This window comes from Rousettus aegyptiacus, unplaced genomic scaffold, assembly GCF_014176215.1.
Source record: "Rousettus aegyptiacus isolate mRouAeg1 unplaced genomic scaffold, mRouAeg1.p scaffold_m13_p_10, whole genome shotgun sequence".
Classification (NCBI taxonomy): Eukaryota; Metazoa; Chordata; class Mammalia; order Chiroptera; family Pteropodidae; genus Rousettus; species Rousettus aegyptiacus.
Window position 1 is genome coordinate 53,707,230 of NW_023416285.1, and position 21,524 is coordinate 53,728,753.

General features: G+C 31.1%; 1 protein-coding gene across 1 annotated transcript; it reads left to right on the top strand.

Annotated features, from left to right (window-relative positions):
- Positions 1-544: 544 nt before the first annotated feature.
- SULT1E1 (sulfotransferase family 1E member 1) lies at positions 545-20,646 on the top strand. The gene is made up of 8 exons (XM_016123380.2): positions 545-663; positions 5,466-5,627; positions 7,492-7,617; positions 8,396-8,493; positions 11,764-11,890; positions 13,486-13,580; positions 17,830-18,010; positions 19,905-20,646. The coding sequence occupies exons 2-8, from the start codon at positions 5,477-5,479 to the stop codon at positions 20,015-20,017; spliced, it is 891 nt and encodes a 296-aa protein (XP_015978866.1). The 5' UTR covers positions 545-663; positions 5,466-5,476; the 3' UTR covers positions 20,018-20,646.
- Positions 20,647-21,524: the final 878 nt, after the last annotated feature.

Below are 21,524 nucleotides of genomic sequence, written 5' to 3' on the forward strand. Positions count from 1 at the left end.
TTTTAAATAGAAGGTATTTTCCAATAGTTTTGTGAGGACACAACCAAGTACTACAAAGCTTTCTTTGGCAGGTATTCGTAAAATGAGCTAGTTCTGCTGATCCAGGGTCCTCACTGCCTCTTGTTTCTTCCCTGTCATTTCATTTTCTTCTCTCCTCTCACTCATTAGCAAGTTTATTCTTTTGAAGGCCAACATTGCTCATTTTATTATTCATCAGTGAGTGAATAAAGAGATTTTCCCTTCCTAAACTGTCTTATATTTTTCTCCAATCTTCTCTCTCATTTTCCCTTTCACTTTTTCTCCTTCCCTCTCCCCAATCTACTGATTTCTATTGGCAGATCTAAGAATTTGATTATGAACCAAGAATAAAAAATAACAGCAGAGCCCTTCTACATCTCTGTATGAATGAATATAACTGTGTGTAGTTGAATGCCTTTGGAGGTATGTATTTGTATTTGTGTTATTCCATTGCATGAGACTCCGGAAGCCAAGCCCCACAAATGAATCTCCGCCCCTTCCTCTGGCCTTTGGAATAAAAGCTCCTCAGAAACATTCCAAATGTATAAGTGATTCTCATCTTTTTTTGCAGTTTAAAACCTGAGTGGGAATTTGAGGAAAACTACACTGGATCACCCTGTTTCTTTTACTGGATCATCTGAACAGGTTGTATTTTTATTATTATTACTGATGTTAATATTTAGATTTGGGTGTAGGAAACATAAAAGCAAACTGTATAGCATGAAGCTGTTTAAAGAGTATTTATCAATATTTAGTCGCTTAATAATGTAAAGTGTTTAAAGCCTTTTTAAATCACTTGGTTGTCATTAAAAATAACACCTCACGTTTATGTAGTGCTTTACTGTTTAAAGAGATTTACTACAAAACTGCAGAATCATAGCTGCCTTGTAAGTCTTTCTTGCTGTACATGTTCTCAATTTTACTGCTGAGAAAACAAAGCAAGCAAGGTAGAAACAGCATGAAGACTGACTTCTGGTGTTTACTTATACGAAATATGTCAGAAACCGCCTATTAACTACCATGGGCTATACAAACATTACTGTCACTTTTAAGTGAGAGACTTTGGGTAAATATAACAGAAATACAAGTCTTTGGTAAATCACTGACAGGTAGATCTTTGGCAGGATAGTACCTATTTTATTTAGGAGTCTTTAGTAGACTAGAGAACTTAGAGAGATTTGATCCAACAAATTTAATGAGTACTTTTGAGCATCCACTTTATGACAGTTTTGAGGCCTGAGACAGAATGATGTACAAAAGGATATTCTCTGGTTTTAGCTTCTTTACCCAAATCCAGGTAAGTCCAAATTGGTGAGGACTGAGTGAGCCTTATGTATCTGTACTTACCATGGTATCCCAGGCTGGGGATAAAGTAGGAACTCATACAGAGAGTATTTTCTAGGTGAAAGGCAGGCTGGTGATGGAGGAGGGAAAGGACAAAAAAAAAAAAAAAAAAAAAAAAAAGGCAAGGGGAGAAAAAGAGTAAGAAAAGAAGAAATGTAGAGAAAAAGAAGAAACTCTTTCTGAATTCAATTGAATGTATTAGTCACAATTTTAACCATAGTTTTGTTGACATTTCTAGACAAAAGTAACCTACATACTCAGAAAATAAAATTGACAATTTCTGATTGAAATATCTCTTTTGAGAAAGAAGAGAGTAGCTAGAGAGTGTATCCTTACATTGTGATATAAGATAATTTACCAAAAGTAATTAAACAAAGAAAGAGATTTTATTATATGCAACCCAGTTTAACTCTGAGTCTAAAATTGGTCATGACGGGGAAGCCGAAAGTCAGCCAACCCTTTAATGATAAATTGGGTACTCCCAATGGACCAAAGGCAATTCTGGTAGAACACCAAGAAAGTTGTTCACATGAATAAACAAATCAGTAGGCTGGGCGAGCGATGACTTTCATCACATTTTTTCTTTTTTCTGAGAGCAACAGATGGTTTGGGAAACAAGCTAAGTTATCAAGAAGACTGATTTTCAATCAAAATATAATCTTGGTGATATTATATCTGGTATATCTGAGAGGGAGATTTTGAAAAAGTCAAGTTTCTCTGTGGATTGGGATACTTTTCCCTTTTGGTAATAACAGCTGTGACAAATGTTATTCTGTGGTCTTCGAGACACATGTTAAACTGTTTTGTGGTTAAAAACAAACAAATTTTAAAAAACTCTTTTATTGTGTCTCTCTTCTGTTGTGCAATCTGGGACCCAAATGAAATGAATCACATACCAGGTTGTCCCAGAGAACTTTAGACAAATAAACAGGAACAAAATTCAAAATTCACATTGGACATTTTTACCATCTCCAGTAAAAAACAAACAAACAAACAACAGCAAAACACCAGATCACTGACTATGAATTTCTCTGGATAAATTTACATTAACATTCTTGGTCATTTTTTTGGACAACAAATATTTCCTCTGCTTTGAACAGGGATATTACCATGTAATGTATACTGTTACTGAAAGAGTCCAACTGTCTGACTCCTCTACATTATCATTTAGATGTGGCATAATAACAACAAAAGCTAATACTTATTAAGCATTTGTAATTGGCCAAGTTTATCCACTCATTTAATTCCTGATAATTTTTTCAGGTAAGTATTATCATTGTTATTATCCTCAATTTGTAGATGGGAAAATGGAGCACAGTCAAATTAATTTGCCAAAATCATACAATTTCCAAAAGCAAAGTTAGGATTTAAAACAAGATGGTCTACTTTAGAACCCATACTTTTAATTACTATTTTCTGTTATGTACACATTAATTATATAAATCAATATAAATATATAACCTTTTAACACATGTGTTTCTCATTATATGAGCACATTTAAATATTTAGATATCCATATCAATTATAAGGCAAAAATTTAACACATTTGATTATATGAACAATAAGATTCTATACAACATCATTAAAAAAAGGGGAAAAACTACAGATATCCTCCACATATAAATCATTAATAAATTACTAACTATAAATCAATTAGGAAAAAGCAATATTCTTCATAAATAAAATGGACTAAAATGATGAAAATAACCAATAAATTTACAAAATGTGAAAACACAAAAAATTACAAAATGTCTATGAAATAAAATTTAAATATATATATTCAATTATGAATGATTACAACAAATAAATTTCAGTACTGGTGAGGGTGTGAGAAAAAAACAATTTCATATACTGTTAAATTTGTACAATATTTCAGTGATTTGTTAAAAATATTTATTAGCACTTTACATGTCATAATTTTTATTTTACCAATTCCATTGGCACTATAAAAAAAAGTGTGAAAATACATGTGCTCAGAAACATTAAGTAGTACTTAATTCAAAAAACAGGAATTTTTATCATTAAAGAATTGAATCATCTTTGTTACTTTCATACTATGGACTACTATGTGTCATTTATAAGAATAAGAGAATTTACATATCAACACCTAAATACGTCCACATTATATAGTTCAGTGAAATAATAGGTTACCAATTAATGTAAAATAAAGTACAAAGCATATGCATGTGTAAATTTTAACATATCTTTAAATAATTGTAATCATAAATACAATGCTATTTAGAGTGATTATCTCTTGAGAGTAAGGAGGGAACTTTCATTTGCTCTATATTTATTTAAATTTTTAACAATTGGGTCAAAAATAAGAATATTTATATGCACATGTTTACATGTATGCATAAATATGTGCATATTTATCCTTCTTTATATAAGACAAATAGGGTCCATCCTCAAAGAGTCTCGTGCAGAACAAACTTAATCTAATTGGTAACAATGTTGCTTTTTCATAGAAACTTGTGACTTATAAATAAGATTTTAAAATAAAACCTTTAAGTCTGGCACAAAGTAAGTAAATAATATTTGTTTTCCTTTCTCTAGTGGTAATAGAAAGAAGAGATACACATTTTTCACAGGAAGGCCAATTGGAAGGCTATTTTCATATTCAATCAATGGTTTCTAAGTAGGACAGTGACCATAATGATAGAATATGGAGGAAAATAACAGAGATGAAATCAGTGGGTTTGAGTGTTAGATGCTGATGAGAGAGTTCAGAGACTGAAAGTTTTCTTCTATAATGTGCAGCCTAGAAATGTAGTGCGGAAAACACTACAAGAAGGAGTGTTCAGTTTACATCAATGGTCTAATTATTTGGTTTGATTTGTAGGACATTTATCTTTTAAAACTTTTACCATTTGATATTTTTTCCTTTGGGTTAATCCATTTATTACAATATCTACTAATTTTATCTCCTCTTTTCAATGCTCCTCTCACAGATTGAGATTCTATATTAAAGGAAACACAACAGGTGGCTAAAAGAACTATTGCTTACAAGAGCCTCCTGTTATAATACGAACTCTCTGAAAAACACGATAAAAGCTACAGAGTCACAAATATGTGAGTGTTTAACAACTCACCAGGCAGCTTTTGAAGCAAGGGTGAATAAAAGGGACGTCTAGAAAGGATAGTGTTAAAAAAAGACAAAATTTGTTGAGATTCTGTGATCATAAACTCAAAATTAAGTAAGTTGGGGGGGAAATGTAGTAAAAGAAGTTGAAAGAAAGTTTACTTAATTAAACATGCTACAATAACCCTGAATACGAAATAGGTTATCACAGAATCAGGAGATGAATTATCAAATGATAACCACTTTTTTAACCTTGTAATTTTCAGACAAATCACTCAGTGAGAGTGTCTACTACTTTACTGATGATTAAGTGAGAGAGAAAAGTAAAGGTAATGTCAGAAGTCACAAAGGAATCTTCTGTACTCTCAAGAATCCTTTTCTTAGTTATCCATTACAGCGCCATTCATTTCATCTTTTAAATACATTCACAAAGCACTTGAATTTTTTCACTAAATGAAAAATATTCAGGAACTAAGGAAGCTTTGACTTTGAGATCTGGTGACAGCCATCAAATGGTACCATCAACCGATATTTATTGTTTTTAATGTAGACATAATTAATCAAAGTGATTCTTTGCCAAAATATTATTGTATTTCTTAACCTTTTAGTCTTTTTATATGCCTAGCAATTTCAACAGAAAAATTGAAGCCTCTATCATTTTCATTTATTACAAAATTTATTTATATTATTTATTTATATTATGTATAAATATTATGTATACATAATGTAAATAAATAAATATTTATTATGATAATATAAATGTATTACATATTTTTGCAGTTTTAAACATTTTACTTTATAATGTCTTGTGCTTTATCATTCTTTTATATGTTAGACTGATCTCCTTAATAGGATCAAAAATTCTTAAAGCACCAAGACTATGTTATATATTTCTTTAATATACATTTACCTCATACATTCAATAGCTAAGAAATGATAGACAAGAGAACCTCAGAGCTATCATTGTCAAAATACTTTGAAGTAAATACAAATGAAAAATACATCTTTTATTTTCTTCCAGTGTATCACTCTATGATGGATTCTTCCAAACATGACTACTTTGAATACTTTGACAGAGTCCATGGAATTCTAATGTATAAAGATTTTGTCAAATATTGGGATGACGTGGAGGCATTTGAGGCAAGACCAGATGATCTTGTCATTGCCACCTATCCCAAATCTGGTGAGTCTCCCTGTTATGTCTAAGTGGTTCCTCTCCTCCTAGAAATGACAAACCTGTCTTGGTAAATATAAGCTGTTCACTTCCTGAACACATATTCTCCATGTCAAATAAGGACGATATAATGGTTTGATACAGACAGAAAAAGTGACATATAGTAGCTCTCTTCTAAGACTATAATCTGAATTGCATATTAAAAAATGGGCATTGTTGGCCACTTTAGAAAATTATGTGGTATAGAGGAATAAGTATTGAACCATAACTAAAATTTAAAACTATTAACTATTTACCTTATGTCATTATTGTCATTGTTGTATAAACAAAGTATAAGCAATTTTCACAGATTTAAAAAACATCTTTTTTAGCTAACCAGCTTCTCTTTACAAATCTATCTCCAAAACTTTATTTTTAATTAATTAATCAATTTTGAAGCCAAGCAGTAGACTTATTAAGGAAAGATAGTACACTCTCAAGATGGTGAGAATGGGCAGCCTCAAAGAAGAGTAGCTTCCAAAACTGTATTTTTAAGCAATATCCTTTTTTTCTGAGATTAGCTCAACTGTTAATTTTAGTTCAGAGTCATAATCATAGATCTTTAGGATTAGAATGATCCAATTCACATTTCTCTATCTTGTTGTTCCATTTAGCACTTAAATATGTCAAACACTAAATATGTCTGGCTACTCTGACTCTAAAGCTGTTCCTCCACTTCTCTTCCCTGTCAGAATCAATGTCAGTTCAATAGCAGTCATCCGAAAAAGAAACCTGAGAGCTATTTCAGATTCACTTTCTCTTGTTTCTTCATCTCCCACATTCGATCAATCAAAAATTTTCCCCCATTTTGTCTTATAGAAAGGTTTCATAGTCGGTCTCTTACAAGTTTCTGGTCTCTCTTCTTATTGACTCCTCATTCCATTGTTTTATTTACTCTGCCACTTCTTCAAAACACAGTCCTGATAATCTTGCTCTCTTACCTAAATTATGTCAGGCCTTTTCAGACTTTTAGAAAACTCTAACTCTTTAGTATGAACTACAAGGCATTTTATGCTTGCTGTCTCTTGTCTATTGCCTCTTCAGGTAGACTCTTTGACTTAGGGTTTACAATCTATTTCCAGTTCTTTTCCTCACCACTCTACTACTCTTCAGTATCTGACCTATGATAAAAAAAAAAAAAGTTCTGCCTGGCGAAACTCTTCTTTACCTCACAAAACAGTTGAATTTATCCCAGTAACTTGTTAAGGCTAAGCTCAATTGTTATATTCTCTTAAAAGCATTTCTTGTTGAAACATTGCATCAGCAGCAGCACACTAAATTAGATGTTCCTCTTTTGCAGTCTCTTAAATCCCTGTGCCCACTCGTATTATAATATTAAAAAAAAAAAGAAATGTAATTATTGAACATTGTTTTTGACTCTTCAAAGGACCTTTGATCAACATAAGGCAGGGGCCAGATTTATTCTTTTTTATATCCTCTGAACTAAGACTAAACTTGAGGCATAAGAAGCCATCGGTAAAGTTTGTGATTGAGAGAATGCTTGAGTATATCTTCTGTTATTCAAGCCTCTTTACTTTTCAAAGATAAAAATTTAAATCTAAATTGTTATCAGCTTGCACAATGTCACAATTTATCATGGACAAATTGAAACTCTTATCACAGGTATGTTTTACTATAATATTCGTTCTTATATTTTGACATTATTTTAGAGTATTATAAGATTAAATATTAGAGAAAATAATTCTTGGGTCCTGTGGTCATTGTGACATCTTTCAAATACTATTGCTTGATACATTCTACTTTATCCAGCAATAAATTCATCCCTTCTATCATCAGCCCAACATTGAGACTCAGGAATGTTTAATTTTTACAGGTACAACCTGGGTTAGTGAAATTATAGACATGATCTATAAAGAGGGTGATGTGGAAAAGTGCAAAAGAGATGTCATTTTTAATCGAATACCTTTCCTGGAATGCAGAAAAGAAGAGGTGATGAATGGTAATGTTTAAGTTGATTTTAAAAGTATATACATATATATTAAAGTGTGGATGTAAGAGACTGTAAACAAGAGTAAAAATTATTATTATGCCTTCTATATAGCAAAGCATGTAAATTTCAACTTAAATCTTGACAGAGTTTATGGTTTATTATGTGTCTAGAAGGTTGAATAGGAATAGATCTTATATACCTTTAGTAGAGTCTAGTAATATGTGAGCATTTATCTCTCTATGAGCTAAATGTGATAATATTTTAAACACTAAGAAAATATCTGTACATCTTTTAAAGATCTATGCAAAAGGATATTCATTACAGATTGTTTTCCTGTTGTAAAAAATTAGAAACACCATAAATATTAGTCAACAAAAGAATATTTTTAAATGATATAATAACACTATAAAATTAATTAAAAATTTAGGATGTCATATATTTCCCGACATTGCAGTTTCAGTATAAAACATTGAGAACAGTAATTAGAAAATATTATCTGTGTGTGAATGGCTGCGGGTTTGAGCATATAGATATATTTATATAGAAAGCTGTTTCCTAAAATGTTAATAATAATTTTTCTAAAGAGATAAAGTTTTATTTGAATATATTGTTTTTCTGTTATTTCCTCTATCAAAACTTCAGTCATAGTGAACATTTATTATTATTATTATTATCATTATTAATATTATAGAATGCTATAGTTACTTCTATTTTAATAATTCCTATAAAATCCATATAAATATTTTAATTTTCAAAGTTATCTAACCTTTATTTTTAAAAAAATCAGGAATAGAACAATTAAAACACATGGCATCTCCTAGAATAGTGAAGACTCATCTGTCAGTGAAGCTTCTTCCAGCCTCATTTTGGGAAAAGAACTGTAAGGTGATCAAAGTCAAGTATTCTTAAAACTTTATCTAACTCAAATAAATTTTAGAATAATCAAGTCATAACTGTGTCATATACATACTTGATTGTTTATTCTTTCATTTAATCTATAAATATTTAATAAATGTAAATTATAGTTGGTATAGTCAGAGGGTCTAGATTTCAATTCCAACTCTGGCGGTGATTCTAAAAAAAAAAAAAATACAAGTAAATTCTCTAAGCTAGTTTCCTCATCTGTAAGAGAAGGATAATAATAGCATCTTCCTCATGGAGTTGCTATAAGTTTTGAATGAAATAATGCTTGTAAACTGCCTAACATAGTGCCTAGCACTTTGTAAACAACAAACGGTGACTACTTTTACATTTGTTGTTATTACTGATTGTATTGAATGTACGTGAGGAATGAAAATAAACTAGAAAAGGATAAACCTGTCAAATATCATATAATAATTAGTTACTGATTGCCTATTATGTACCACCAATATGACAATTAAGACACATGAAATCCTTGTCTTCATAGGCACATAGTCCATTGAGGGGAAAAGACAAACAGACAATGCATCATCATAGGTCAAATAAGAGAAGAATTCTAGACTAGACTTTGAGTGTGGGGAAAGCATCAGGAACAAGTAACATCTTAGCTAATATTTGCAGAATCTATAGTGGTTAGTCTATACAATCCCAGAGGCAACACAAGGGGGATTTGAAACTGGTTTAGCTGGACAGTCAAATGTACATATAGGCTGGATGAGTGAAGGAAGATAAGTTATGGATTGATTATAACAGATGTCAAAGTCAAGTTAAGATATTTGGACTCCATTTAATGATAATGAGGAGTTATAGACATATCGAGTTGATGAATAATATGATCAGTTTCATTTTTTAGAAAAATCTATATGAGTAATCCCAAAGTATAGGCAAAACATTAAGTCTTGGACTACTGAAGCTGTTCCTTAACATCTTTTCTAGCTTTTTTTAGGATACACTATGACCCATACTACACATATGAGATATTAAAGTACTATATGCCATCATTACTAACTAAAAAATAGATTTATCACAGTCATGAAACATGTCCATTTTGTGCTTTGATATTACATGATATAATTGATCTTTTCTGGAGATCCATGGTCCCAAATTCTGTAGATCCCAATGTTTCTTATTTGTTTGTTTGCTTTTTTCATAAACAATCTTAGCTAGTCCACATACATTCTGCTGAAATTCCATACATAAACAGTCTTTAGGATATTTTCCAAATGTGTCATTACCATTTTTTTTCAAGATATTTGACCAAGTCACTTTTTTTTCCCCTTCAAAGAATGGATTATAGTCTTGATGATAACGTTTCAAATGAATATAGACACTATACTTTTACAATAGTCTCCATCTTCACAAAACTTCTTACCATAAAAGAGATCTTCAAAAAGTAGTAAATAATTGGATGGATTTATGTTCTGAGTATTCCCAAGATGATTCGCTGAGGAACAACAAGACAGATGGATTGAGACTATTAGTAAAAGTATGTATGAAAGTGTGGATCAAAAAATATAAGTGATAAAAAAAGTGGGGGGAAACAGGTTAATAGATAATATATAATTGAGGGCAATAGATTTGAGGCCTAGGAGTGGTTGCAGGAAAGGTCTATTGGAAATAACCGATAGGGAAGAAGGGAAAAGCAGAACTTTCTTGGAAGAAAACAGGATGCTGCAGGATAAGGCGCCAGAACTGAAATCAGCTAGGAGAGGTATGAGTTATCATAGAAACAGGGGTTTTTCAAGTGTAGTATTTTAAAGATGAATTATGATTGAATTATGGTAAACCGATTGTAGAGAGCTGTGGTAAAAGTAATGTATCTTCAAGAAAGAGCTAGATTTTCCTAAAAGGCAGAAAAAACACATGCACTAAAAAGTTTGGGGTAGAGAATAAGATCTGCCAAAATGAATGTGAGAGAAATCAATGAAAGTTTAGGGGAAGAGGGATTGCTTTTGCTGTCCTGTCCTCCAACCTGGAAGAATAAAAAGCTTCATGGAGAACCTGGAGCCCAGCATTAAATATGGATAGTATTTTGACATGCAGAGAATATGTAAGACAGAGGTAATAGCAAGAAAAAAGTAAAGGGGTGAAAATTCTGAAATAAATTTATGGATATCATGGCAGAGTTCCATTCAACTTGTAGGCAAAAAGAACTAGGGAGAGTTGTAAATTGGAAAAGTTCAGAACATCTTATAATAGCTTTGATAAGAAAAAGAAAGTTCACTTGTGTTCATTAGTAATTGGAGGTTTTATAGCGGGATCTTATAATTGAGATCCATACTCCTAAAAATAAAATAGAAGATTTCTTTCAAATTGTTTGACTTTAGTAAGACAAGTTAATGAGCCTAATCATATCCAATCAACAGTAGAGAAGTCAAGAGCAGACTTCCTCAGTGGTACTGCTCAGGCGTTTGAGGTCTGAAGTGGAAGACCACAGGGAGGAGTTTTCTTTTGCAGAACTTCTCCTGACCTAAAAGAGACAATAGAGATCTGACCCAGCTGACTTGTTTAATAGATAGAAATTTAGGTCCAAAATGATTAGTGCTTTGCACAAGATGATAGAATTTCTTAGTGCCAAAACTAGCAACTAAAAACAATGCTTTCTGATTATCAATTTTTGGTGTTTCCTCCATAGGTAAATTCCAGGTGTTTGTGATTATATTTTATTGATATAAGATTACATGAAAATATATGATTACATTTTTACTAAGATCAGTGTGCATATAAACCCTCATAAACATTTTTTTTTTTTTTAAGATCGTGAGTAAGGAAGCAACAGGATTTTGGACTTTTTTTTCTTTAGTGTACAGAATGTTGGTATAGTATAAAGATCGGAGGACTTTATTGTTGACCAAATGATTTAACGAATCATTACTCTCATTGATTTACTCTCAATAACGTATTCTGACTAACTTCAGTTTACTTTCTTCATTTATAAATTGGGGATAATAATTTATTTGGCCCAATTAATATTAATGGAATTGTGACACTCAAATGAGGTGTTATATGTGAAAGTGGCATAAAAATGAAAAAGTGAGAACAAATGTTGAACAACACTACAAAAGATGCTATCACTTCAGGTTATCAAAAAATTTTTCTTCCTTAGAATTTTACACACTTCCAAAATGAATATATATTATGTTTATAGTTGAAAAGCATAAATGTTTTCTTTTTAAATCTTAATGATACCATCTTCGAAAAAATAGGTAATTTAATATTTTTTTACCTTCTTAGATAATCTACCTTTGCCGGAATGCCAAAGATGTTGCTGTTTCTTATTACTATTTCTTTCTAATGGTAGCTGATCATCCAAATCCTGGATCTTTTCCGGAGTTTGTGGAGAAATTCATGGATGGACAAGGTAAGAATGGCTCCTATTCTTTAAATTATTTCAAAGTAAATGGTACAAAACAAATGACATCTCTGAGTAAAAAGTTTTGTTGTCTTTCCTGGTCTGTTATCTTGCCTGATCCTTAATTAAAACACAAAAGTTCTAGATGCCCTTGAGCTTTAGGGCAAGCATAGGGTTTGCAGATATGGATTGCAAATTGCAAAATATGGACAGTTCAGTTCAATGCCTAAAAATAAATGTATAGAAGTATGTTTGGGAGGTAACAGTTGAGTGTCCAATTCTTTCTCTTGTCTTTTTTTTTTTTAATTAGAAAGATATTTCACTGAGTATTATTACAACTCTGTTGGTTAAGAGGTGCTACAAAGGGCCAGAATGCACGAAGGTAAAATCCTTACTCATTTTACTTAATGTACAATCTGAATGATTCAGCTAGAGTTCTCAGAATAGTACAAGAGTTACTCGGACAAAAATTTGGGGAAATTTTGCCTTTTTATTTAACTCCAGACTAAAACAACTGAATATTCATATTTGAGGAAGAAACAGTTCTGGAGACTTTAATATTAACTGAGGAAGGCCTTTGTAATCCTGTAGTAATAATTGTAAGGAAAATGATGCAATGCTAGTGTAATATCTATAGAAAGTAATATTGACTCAATAAAAGCAGAATATATGTATCTTATGTCTGTTGCAACTTTTGGGAAAATTTATGCTAAAGCATCATGAATAAAATATATGCCTCAAGATCATCAAACCCACATAGTAAGGCAGAGAAAGATAAGGTTGGGCCTCCAGAAAATAGATGAATAAAATCACTGTATAAATATCATTATATAACTCTTTCTGTAAAGAAAAATTGTCAATAAAGTCAAAGAACAGAAGAGGTAAGCAATGCTTTAATGTAAAGCAGAATACTTTCATTCACACAATATTATATCATTCAGTAAGCTTTTTATTGCATAAAACACTTGTATATCCATGAGAGAAGATAAGAGAAGAGAAAGGAAGAAACAACAATTGGTCATAACATATCATCTCCAAAATCTTCTAACTTTTTAAGAATAAGAATGACACTAAAATTTCCTAAGAGAATACTCCTTATCAAGAAATTGCAAGTGCTGTAATAAGCCAGTACATGCTTGATAGTTTCAGTTGCCAAGGCTAATTTATAAATAGCAAATTTGAGACCTACACTGAATTCTGACCGTGTAAATGTTGATAGTTTCACAAACTCAACTCCCTTCACTGACAACCTGATTTTACACACACACACACACACACACACACACACACACACACACACCCCACACTAGTTTCAAAAATGCTTTCATAAGCTCTAAATCAAATTGATGGGAGAGGGACTTCCTTCACTTTTTCTCTATGCCATAAACCATGTCATAATGAAGTTGAGGAAATGTTTCTGTATATGGCTTATTCAACATAATTTGCCTCACTGCAGGGAAATTTGCTTAAGAAGTATGACCTCTAGTTTTCATTCCATGATCGTTTATTTATATTTATTTGTTGCTACTGTTGTTTTAACACTCATTTTCAACCTGTATAATGATGATACTATGCCCTTATGTTGTTTTTATCTTTAATTTTAGTTCCTTATGGGTCCTGGTATGAACATGCAAAATCTTGGTGGGAATTGAGAAAGAATCCACATGTGCTATTTCTTTTCTATGAAGACATGAAAGAGGTGAGAAACTGAAAACATGGGAAACTTAGTAATTTCTAAAATGTTAGAATTTGACAACACTCTAAATACAAAATCTGCCTTTAAATAAATAATGCAGCCACCTTCAAAAGTTACAGTTCAGATATTTTAGCACAAATTTAAAGCTAGTAAATAAAAACCTTCTGTGAATAAATGTTTAAAGCCAAGACTTAAAAAATTACCAAAGCTAAAATTTGAAAGAACTTGAGTTTATAAAACAAAGTAAAACAACACACACACACACACACACACACACACACACACACACACACACACAAGGAATCACAATGGGAAAGAAGAGTCAACTGGTCTCCAAATCCAAATAGATCTTGGAATTATCAGAGAAGACCTTCAAAATAACTATGCTTAATATGTTAAAGAAATAAAAGAAAAAAATAAAAATATTACAAAAAATCAAGAGGCTGCTAAAATTAAGAAGTCAGATTGGAAAAAATAGCAAAATAATTTCTAAAATAATAAATTAAAATTGGAAATTAAGAGATGGTTTAAATAACAAATAAGACATGGCTAAATCATGGATTAGTAATGTGGAAGATGAAGCTAAGGTAATTCCATAGAAGTTACCACACTGAGATAAATAGAATACTTTAGAAAAAGAATAATGGCTATGTAGGATAGAATGATAAGGTCTCACATATATCGACTTAAATTTTCAAAAGTGAGAAAAAAGAATGCTTGGAACAGTAACATTGCAAAAGTCTGATGGCTTCAAAATGTCTTTATAATATAGTTTTTCTCTAGCTTCATTTACTAATCGGGATAATTCAAAATAAAAATTACTATGCGATGCCATTTCATACCCACTAGACTGACAACAATTAAAAAGTCTAACAATAATAAACATTAGGGATGTGGGTTAGTAAGAGTAACATACTGCTGATAGTAGTGTAAAAAGATACAAACATTATGGAAACAACTTATCATTATCTACAAACAGCAAACACAACTTAAGACCTAGAAATTTCATTAGGAGATATATACTCTCAAGAAATTGACTTGTATACATTAGGTTATATGTACAAAAATCTTCATAACACTGTTCTCCATAAATATAAACATTGAAAACAATTCCAATACACAAATAACTAAAAAATAAATACATGGTATATATTAGTGTACTCCTATTAAATGTTATATTGCAATGAAGAGGAATAAACTTCAAATATGTACATCAATTGGATAAAAAAAAGCATATACAATGTTGTCTAGAGATATATACGTAAGTATCAAAAGTATAAAGTAAAGCAGAAAATTGTTTAGGTCAATTTAGGCCAGCAGGTCTTTTGTTGATCTCGTTTGTGGGAATGGAACTAGAACTTGAGAGGAATGCAGTTGAGAACTTGCAAATGGAAAAATTCAATAAATTTTGAATACTCTGTTCCATAAATTGAGTAGCAAGTAATGGGTGCTGTATTTATTTTTATTCTTTAAAGCACAGATGTACATATGTTAAATAACACTTTAAAAAACAGACAAAATACTGAATATCTTTATTAAATGACAAGAAATATCTTCTTTCCTCATTTATTAGCACCAAGAAAGCAATTGATATCCACATTTTGTTCACATCTTTGTACAATTATTAAAACCCATGTTGGTGTAGTCCCATAGCTGTTCTGATAAATACATTTAAAATAAAATTATAATATTTTAGAAGTTGAATTATAATTTCTTTATAGAATTTAACACTAGAACACATTTGAATAAGAAACAGCCATCATCTGTAGTTATCGTTATCCAATACCATGTTATGTAACTAGAATATTGAAGACAGTAAATTTAAAAGGCACACAAACAAAATTTATTAGTTAATCCAATCATCTCAACCTGTGCACCCCCACCCAAAGGAAAAAATTGTTTAAGTCAATTTACTCACTATTTTGGTTAATAATGACCAGGTTTAAATTTGCTTTATATCTGAATCAATAAGGAGTCTAAGAATAAATAAGTGAATGTTCTCTTGTTTCTACAAATATCAAATAGAAACAGAATAAAACATATTGACATTATACATAGAGACACAATCTTTTTTGTGGAAGATGGACAAGTAAATAAATATTATGAGAATAATGATATAGCACAATAGACTTATATGAGAATTTATGGGAGTGAAAATAGAGTTATCTAACTCAAATTGGAATAGTCAAAGACATCATCCCAAAGAAGGTGATACTTATACTGAAGTTTAATAAGCAAGCTATAATTGTAAGACAGAGAATTTGAGAACAACATTCTATGTAGAGGAAACTACGAACCAGAATTAGCATTATAGTTTGTATTATAAATAATTGTCTCGAGTGATTTATCTAGATAATAGAGTACACTGTAGGAATGACATACATAGAGATGGAGATATTTGTAGCTATAGTTCATATATTACAGATGATTTTACATGTTGAATATTTGACTTTTTACACATTTTCTTAATCTTTCTATTTCATTTTTCACTAGTTACATTAATAAATTAGGAGAAAAATTGAAGTTGCTTGTATGTTTTCAACCCAAAACTTGATCTATCACAGGGGACTGTAGCCTTTGAGAATGTATATAAATATTCCTAGGTATTTATTTATTAAGCGTGTACTATGCATCAAAGACTGTAATAATTATTTTATAAACATCATCTCATTTACTTCATAATCTTTGAAGTATCTTTTTAAAAATTTTTACTGTAGTTGGCATACTGTATGATATGAGTTTCAGGTGTACAACACAGTGATTTGACATTTATATGCCTTACAAAATGATCACTATGAAGTCTAATAACCATCTGTCAATATGCAAAGTTATGGAATATATTCCCTGTGCTGTACACTACACCCTCATGGCTTATTTATTTTGTAACTGGAAGTTTGTACCTCTTATTCATCTTCACCTTTTTCACCCATCTCCCCACTCTCCTCACCTCCAGTATCTCTAGTATCCATCAGTTTGTTCTCTGTATCTATAAGTCTGTTTCTTTTATTGGTTTATTTGTTTTTTTTTAGATTCCACATGTAAGTGAAATTATACAGTATTTGTCTTTCTCTGACTTATATAACTTAATGTAGTACCCTCTAGGTTCATTCGTGCTGTCACAAATGGTGAGATTTCCTTGTTTCATTGCTGAGTAATATTCTTGTGTGTGTGTCTGTATCACATCTTTATCCATTCGTCTATCAATGGACATTCAGATTGTTTCCATATCTTGGCTATTGTAAATAATGCTACAATAAACATAGAGGTGCATATATGTTTTTGAATTAGTGTTTTCATTTTTATCAGATATATATCTAAAAGTGAAATCACCAGTCGTATGGTAGTTTTATATTTAATTTTTCAAGAAATCGCCATACTGTTTTCCTTAGTAGGTGCCCCAATTTACATTCCCACCAACAGTGCATGAGGGTTCCCTTTTCTTCACATCATTGCCAACACTTGTCATTTGTTGACTTTTTGGTAATAGCCATTCTGACAAGTATAAGATGATATCTCACTGTGGTTTTGATTTGCATTTCCCTGATTATTAATAATATTTAGAATCTTTTGATGTCTTATGGCCATCTGTATGCCTTTTTTTGTAGAAATGTCTATTCATTCATGTCTTCTCCCAGCTTTTAATCAGATTGTTTGTATTTAATGTCGAGTTGCATGAGTTCTTTATATATTTTGTATATTAACCTCTTATTGCATATATTATTTAGAAATTTCTTCTTCCATTCAGTCTTTGCATTTTGTCGATGGTTTCCCTCACTGCACAGAAGCTTTTTAGTTTAACGTAGTTCCATTTATTTATTTTTACTTTTGTTCCCCTTTCCTGACAGATGACATATCCAAAAAGGTATTGCTAGCACTCATGTCAAAGAGTTTGATGCCTATATCTTCTTGTAAAAGTTTTATTTTTTCAAGTCTTACATTTAAGTATTTAATCTTTTTTAAGTTTATTTTTTGTATACGGCACAAGAAAGTGGTTTTTGTATATGGTCTAAGAAATTATATGGTGTGAAGTATCTTTTATGTCCATTTTATGGATGAGGAAAATTATGCTTAGAGAAGTTAAAAAAATACCACTTCCCCAAGAAGTGTTTTTCTTCAATAGAAGCCAATTCCAATACCAGTAGGGGGGAGGGAAATGATAAATCTTTTTCTCTCTTTCTCTTTTTTAATTCAAATAGTAATGTATTCAACTTTTATTAATTGAGTCTTCAAAATGTTTATTTTTTCTTTCTAGGATATCAGAAGAGAGGTCATAAAATTGATGCAATTCCTGGGAAGGAAACCATCAGAGGAGCTTGTGGACAGGATTGTACAACATACTTCATTTCAAGAGATGAAAAACAATCCATTTACCAATTACACAACATTACCAGATGAAGTCATGAACCAAAAAATATCTCCTTTCATGAGAAAAGGTGAGTTAATAATGTGATTAGCCTCTATTGCTATGAAAAGTCACAAGTTGAAATAGCTATAGGCGAACATCTATTGAAGATTATTTATGCCTGTGGACTCAATTTGTTTTCTTCAGAGCTATTTCACATTTGAGGACTCTATTGCGTTACCAGTTTTTCAGAGATATAAAACACTAATACTACTACTAACACTAATAATACTTGCTATTACTGATGATTACTTAGAATGTGCAGCATATCATATTTAAAGTAACCAACAGTCACTGCAGCCTCAGCTCCAGCACTAATAGTGCACTCTACTATCATTTATTAAGCCTGTGTGCCTTGATGCTCTACCATGTACATTATATAAACATAGATAATTTAAAAATTCAAATTATCTTTACATTTTAATCAGATACTCAGAAATGAGCTTTTATTATTATCTGAGATGAGGAAACAAGCTTTGAACAATTAGTTTTTCCTTGTCCAAGTGGCAGACATTTTTCAAGACTAAGTTATATATATGTATTAAATATGTGTGGTTCTTTATATACCAATTATACAATAAAGCTGATAAAAAAATACTAAGTTTCAAAGCCCATAGCAGCAAATATGGATCTGTTTAGCAAAAAATCAAAATACAATGAAGTGACATTCTATTGAGAAAAGACATAGTCTGATGAGATATAGTCAGTTTATAAATCCAAAGGCACATAAGATATGTAGGGTATTGGGACATCTGGTCTTACTGATACTTTTATGTACTGAGGAAAAAAGTGAGAAAATATCTTTTGTTTTTTTTAGAAACAGAATAGATAAAATATTGCTCTTTGAATTAAATTGTAAGTGAGAAGGCTAGGGGATTTTTAAAATGTTAAGAATAACAAACCTGCCACTGGGTAAAAACAGAGAACCCCTGAAAAGAGAGTTAACACACAGATTACATTTTAATGATCTATTTCTTAGATTATCTCAGTCTCTTTTCCTATACTGTCCACATATATTTTTAAGATAAAATATTAGAATTTAATTGTCACACTTGTTAAGGGTTACTTACTGTTATATCCTGAAGCCCTACCCAGGACACAAATTTTCTCTCTTTTGCTTTTTTGGATTATTTTACTGGGAAAGTTTAGAGCTTCTTGACCTAAAGAGGTAAGTGAGTTATTAACTAATTTAAAATATAAGTGACTCCCTTCCGCCAGGGAAGGGTTGGATGTAATGAAAAGCAAAAGAGAAGGCCCTGCTAGACTACTATAATAACCCAAGTGGAAAACACTAAGAAGTTTCTCTGCCACTGCAGCAGAAATGGAGTAAAGGTAATGAGTATGAACAAAGTCTGAATATAAATAAAGAATAGATGTAGGGGCCGAGGAGACAGCTTCCAAGTTTATGCCCTAGATACCTAGGGTCACCATTAATCAGACTATTATAAATAAAACACAATTTGGTAGGGATGAAGATGAATTAATTTTTGAACTAGTTGAATTTGGGATACTTGTATGGAATCCACGTGACAATATCATGTAGACACTTGGATATGAAAACAAAAATCTGGATTTGAATGTTATCAGCATGAAGATAATATTTAATATCTTGGAAATGGGTAAAACATGGATCTCATCGTAGAAGCCCCGACATTTGAGAGGAAATTGGAGAAGAAAATTCGGTGAAGTAACATTAAAGGGAAGAGTCAATGAAAAAAAATTGCTGTTTGTTGTTGTTTTAACAATCACAACAAATACTTCCATGCAAGCTCAAATATGTATGTTAGTTATGGTATATATTTTGTTCCTATAATTGATAGTCACAAGAATAAAATTTGATTAGATGTTAATGATGATGAATATTAGAAAACTTCATGATTCTGGCTTGAAGACATGATATGCATTGTTTTTCTCTTTTGTTACAGGGATAACAGGGGACTGGAAGAATCACTTTACTGTAGCCCTGAATGATAAATTTGACAGGCACTATGAGCAGCAAATGAAGGGGTCTACACTGAAATTAAGGACTGAGATCTAAGAAGAGTTTTCCTAAATATCTGAGATTAAAACTTTCTTCTCATCATTCATCAATGTTTCTTATATTAGATTGGTAGAGAAAGAGTCATCTGAAAGTCAGGTTCACATGATTATTAAGATCTTCATATAAAGAGACCTAAAGATTTTTTCCTGCTATTATCTTTTTATTTTGTGTTTTCTTTTATTTTCTTTAACTTCTTCTTTTTCCTTTTCTTTCATGTTCTCCATCTCCTCTTCCTGATCTCTCTACTCCTCCTACTTTTCCTTATTTTTACAAATATTACACAAAGCTATAATCTATAGAATGATGTAGTAGTACAGAGATAGTTTGACTTGTCAGAGACTCATTAAAAATAGTCAAGCATTTCAACATAATTATGCCTATTATTGCTTTCCTGAATTTTTTCGCTTTCTACAAAATGGTTTGATTTGGAATTTATCTTAATCTAATGTAAATTTTGACCATAACTGAACTAATCTCCAGATATCTGTGAATACTCCCGAGTGTTATTTATGTTTGAATGTCTTTGGCTAATTAGAGTTCCTTCTAAACATAATGCAGTTAATGTAAGCTCTGTAAATTAGAAATTTAAATAATGTGATATTTGCCAATAAAATAAAACAACAACAAAAGGAAAAAATTATTTTTTATATAAAATTGTTTTGGCTTATGTCTTCTATTCTTCTATATTCATTCTATTGATGACTTTTTTCCTATACTACATTTATTGTTAACCATCAATGCTTCCTTTATCTAAATCAGATGACACACAAGATAATGAAAATATTACTATGGGTTTTTAGTAGAATATTACATCCTTAATTCCTAACCTAGAAGATCAATGCTAAGGAGAAATAAAAACTGTTTGTTTTCTTTTCTGAGAAAAGTCTAGGAATTTCAGAACACCCTCTTCAAGAATCGTTAAGAATCAAAGCTAATCTTTTTAAAAAACGTATAACAGTTATGCATTATGAAAAAATTAAGAGTCATGAAAAATGTTAGGATTAGTTTTGGTGGAATGAGAAACAAAATCTAAATCATTGAAGGCAACAATTGTTATTTATCTCTTAAATAACCATTTTGTCATGATTTTTTAATTTAACCTTAAATTATATAATAAAAGCTTCTTAATTTCATAATTTATAAAACTCATAGTTGGTGTCACCCACATGTAACTAAACAAGAATAAACTCACTTATCTTTCTAACGTTAGTTCTTTGTAAACCAACATATTCCAAATTGGCCTGACTGAAGTTTGGACCAATCACATTCCCCCACAGCTTGTCCATACATTTCTATAACTTTCTTGGAGAAAGAAGGAGGTTGAGATCTAGCTTATAATTCAAATAAAAACTTTAACCCCCTTGATATTTTTTGGCATCTTTCTCACAGTGGTTTTAAAGTGTGTGTGGGCTGGAAATGAAGAACTAGAACAGCACCATAGGGTGAAGTACACAAGGGTAGCCAGTGTAGCTTTGGTTCCATGCTTCTAAGAAAGCTAGAGATT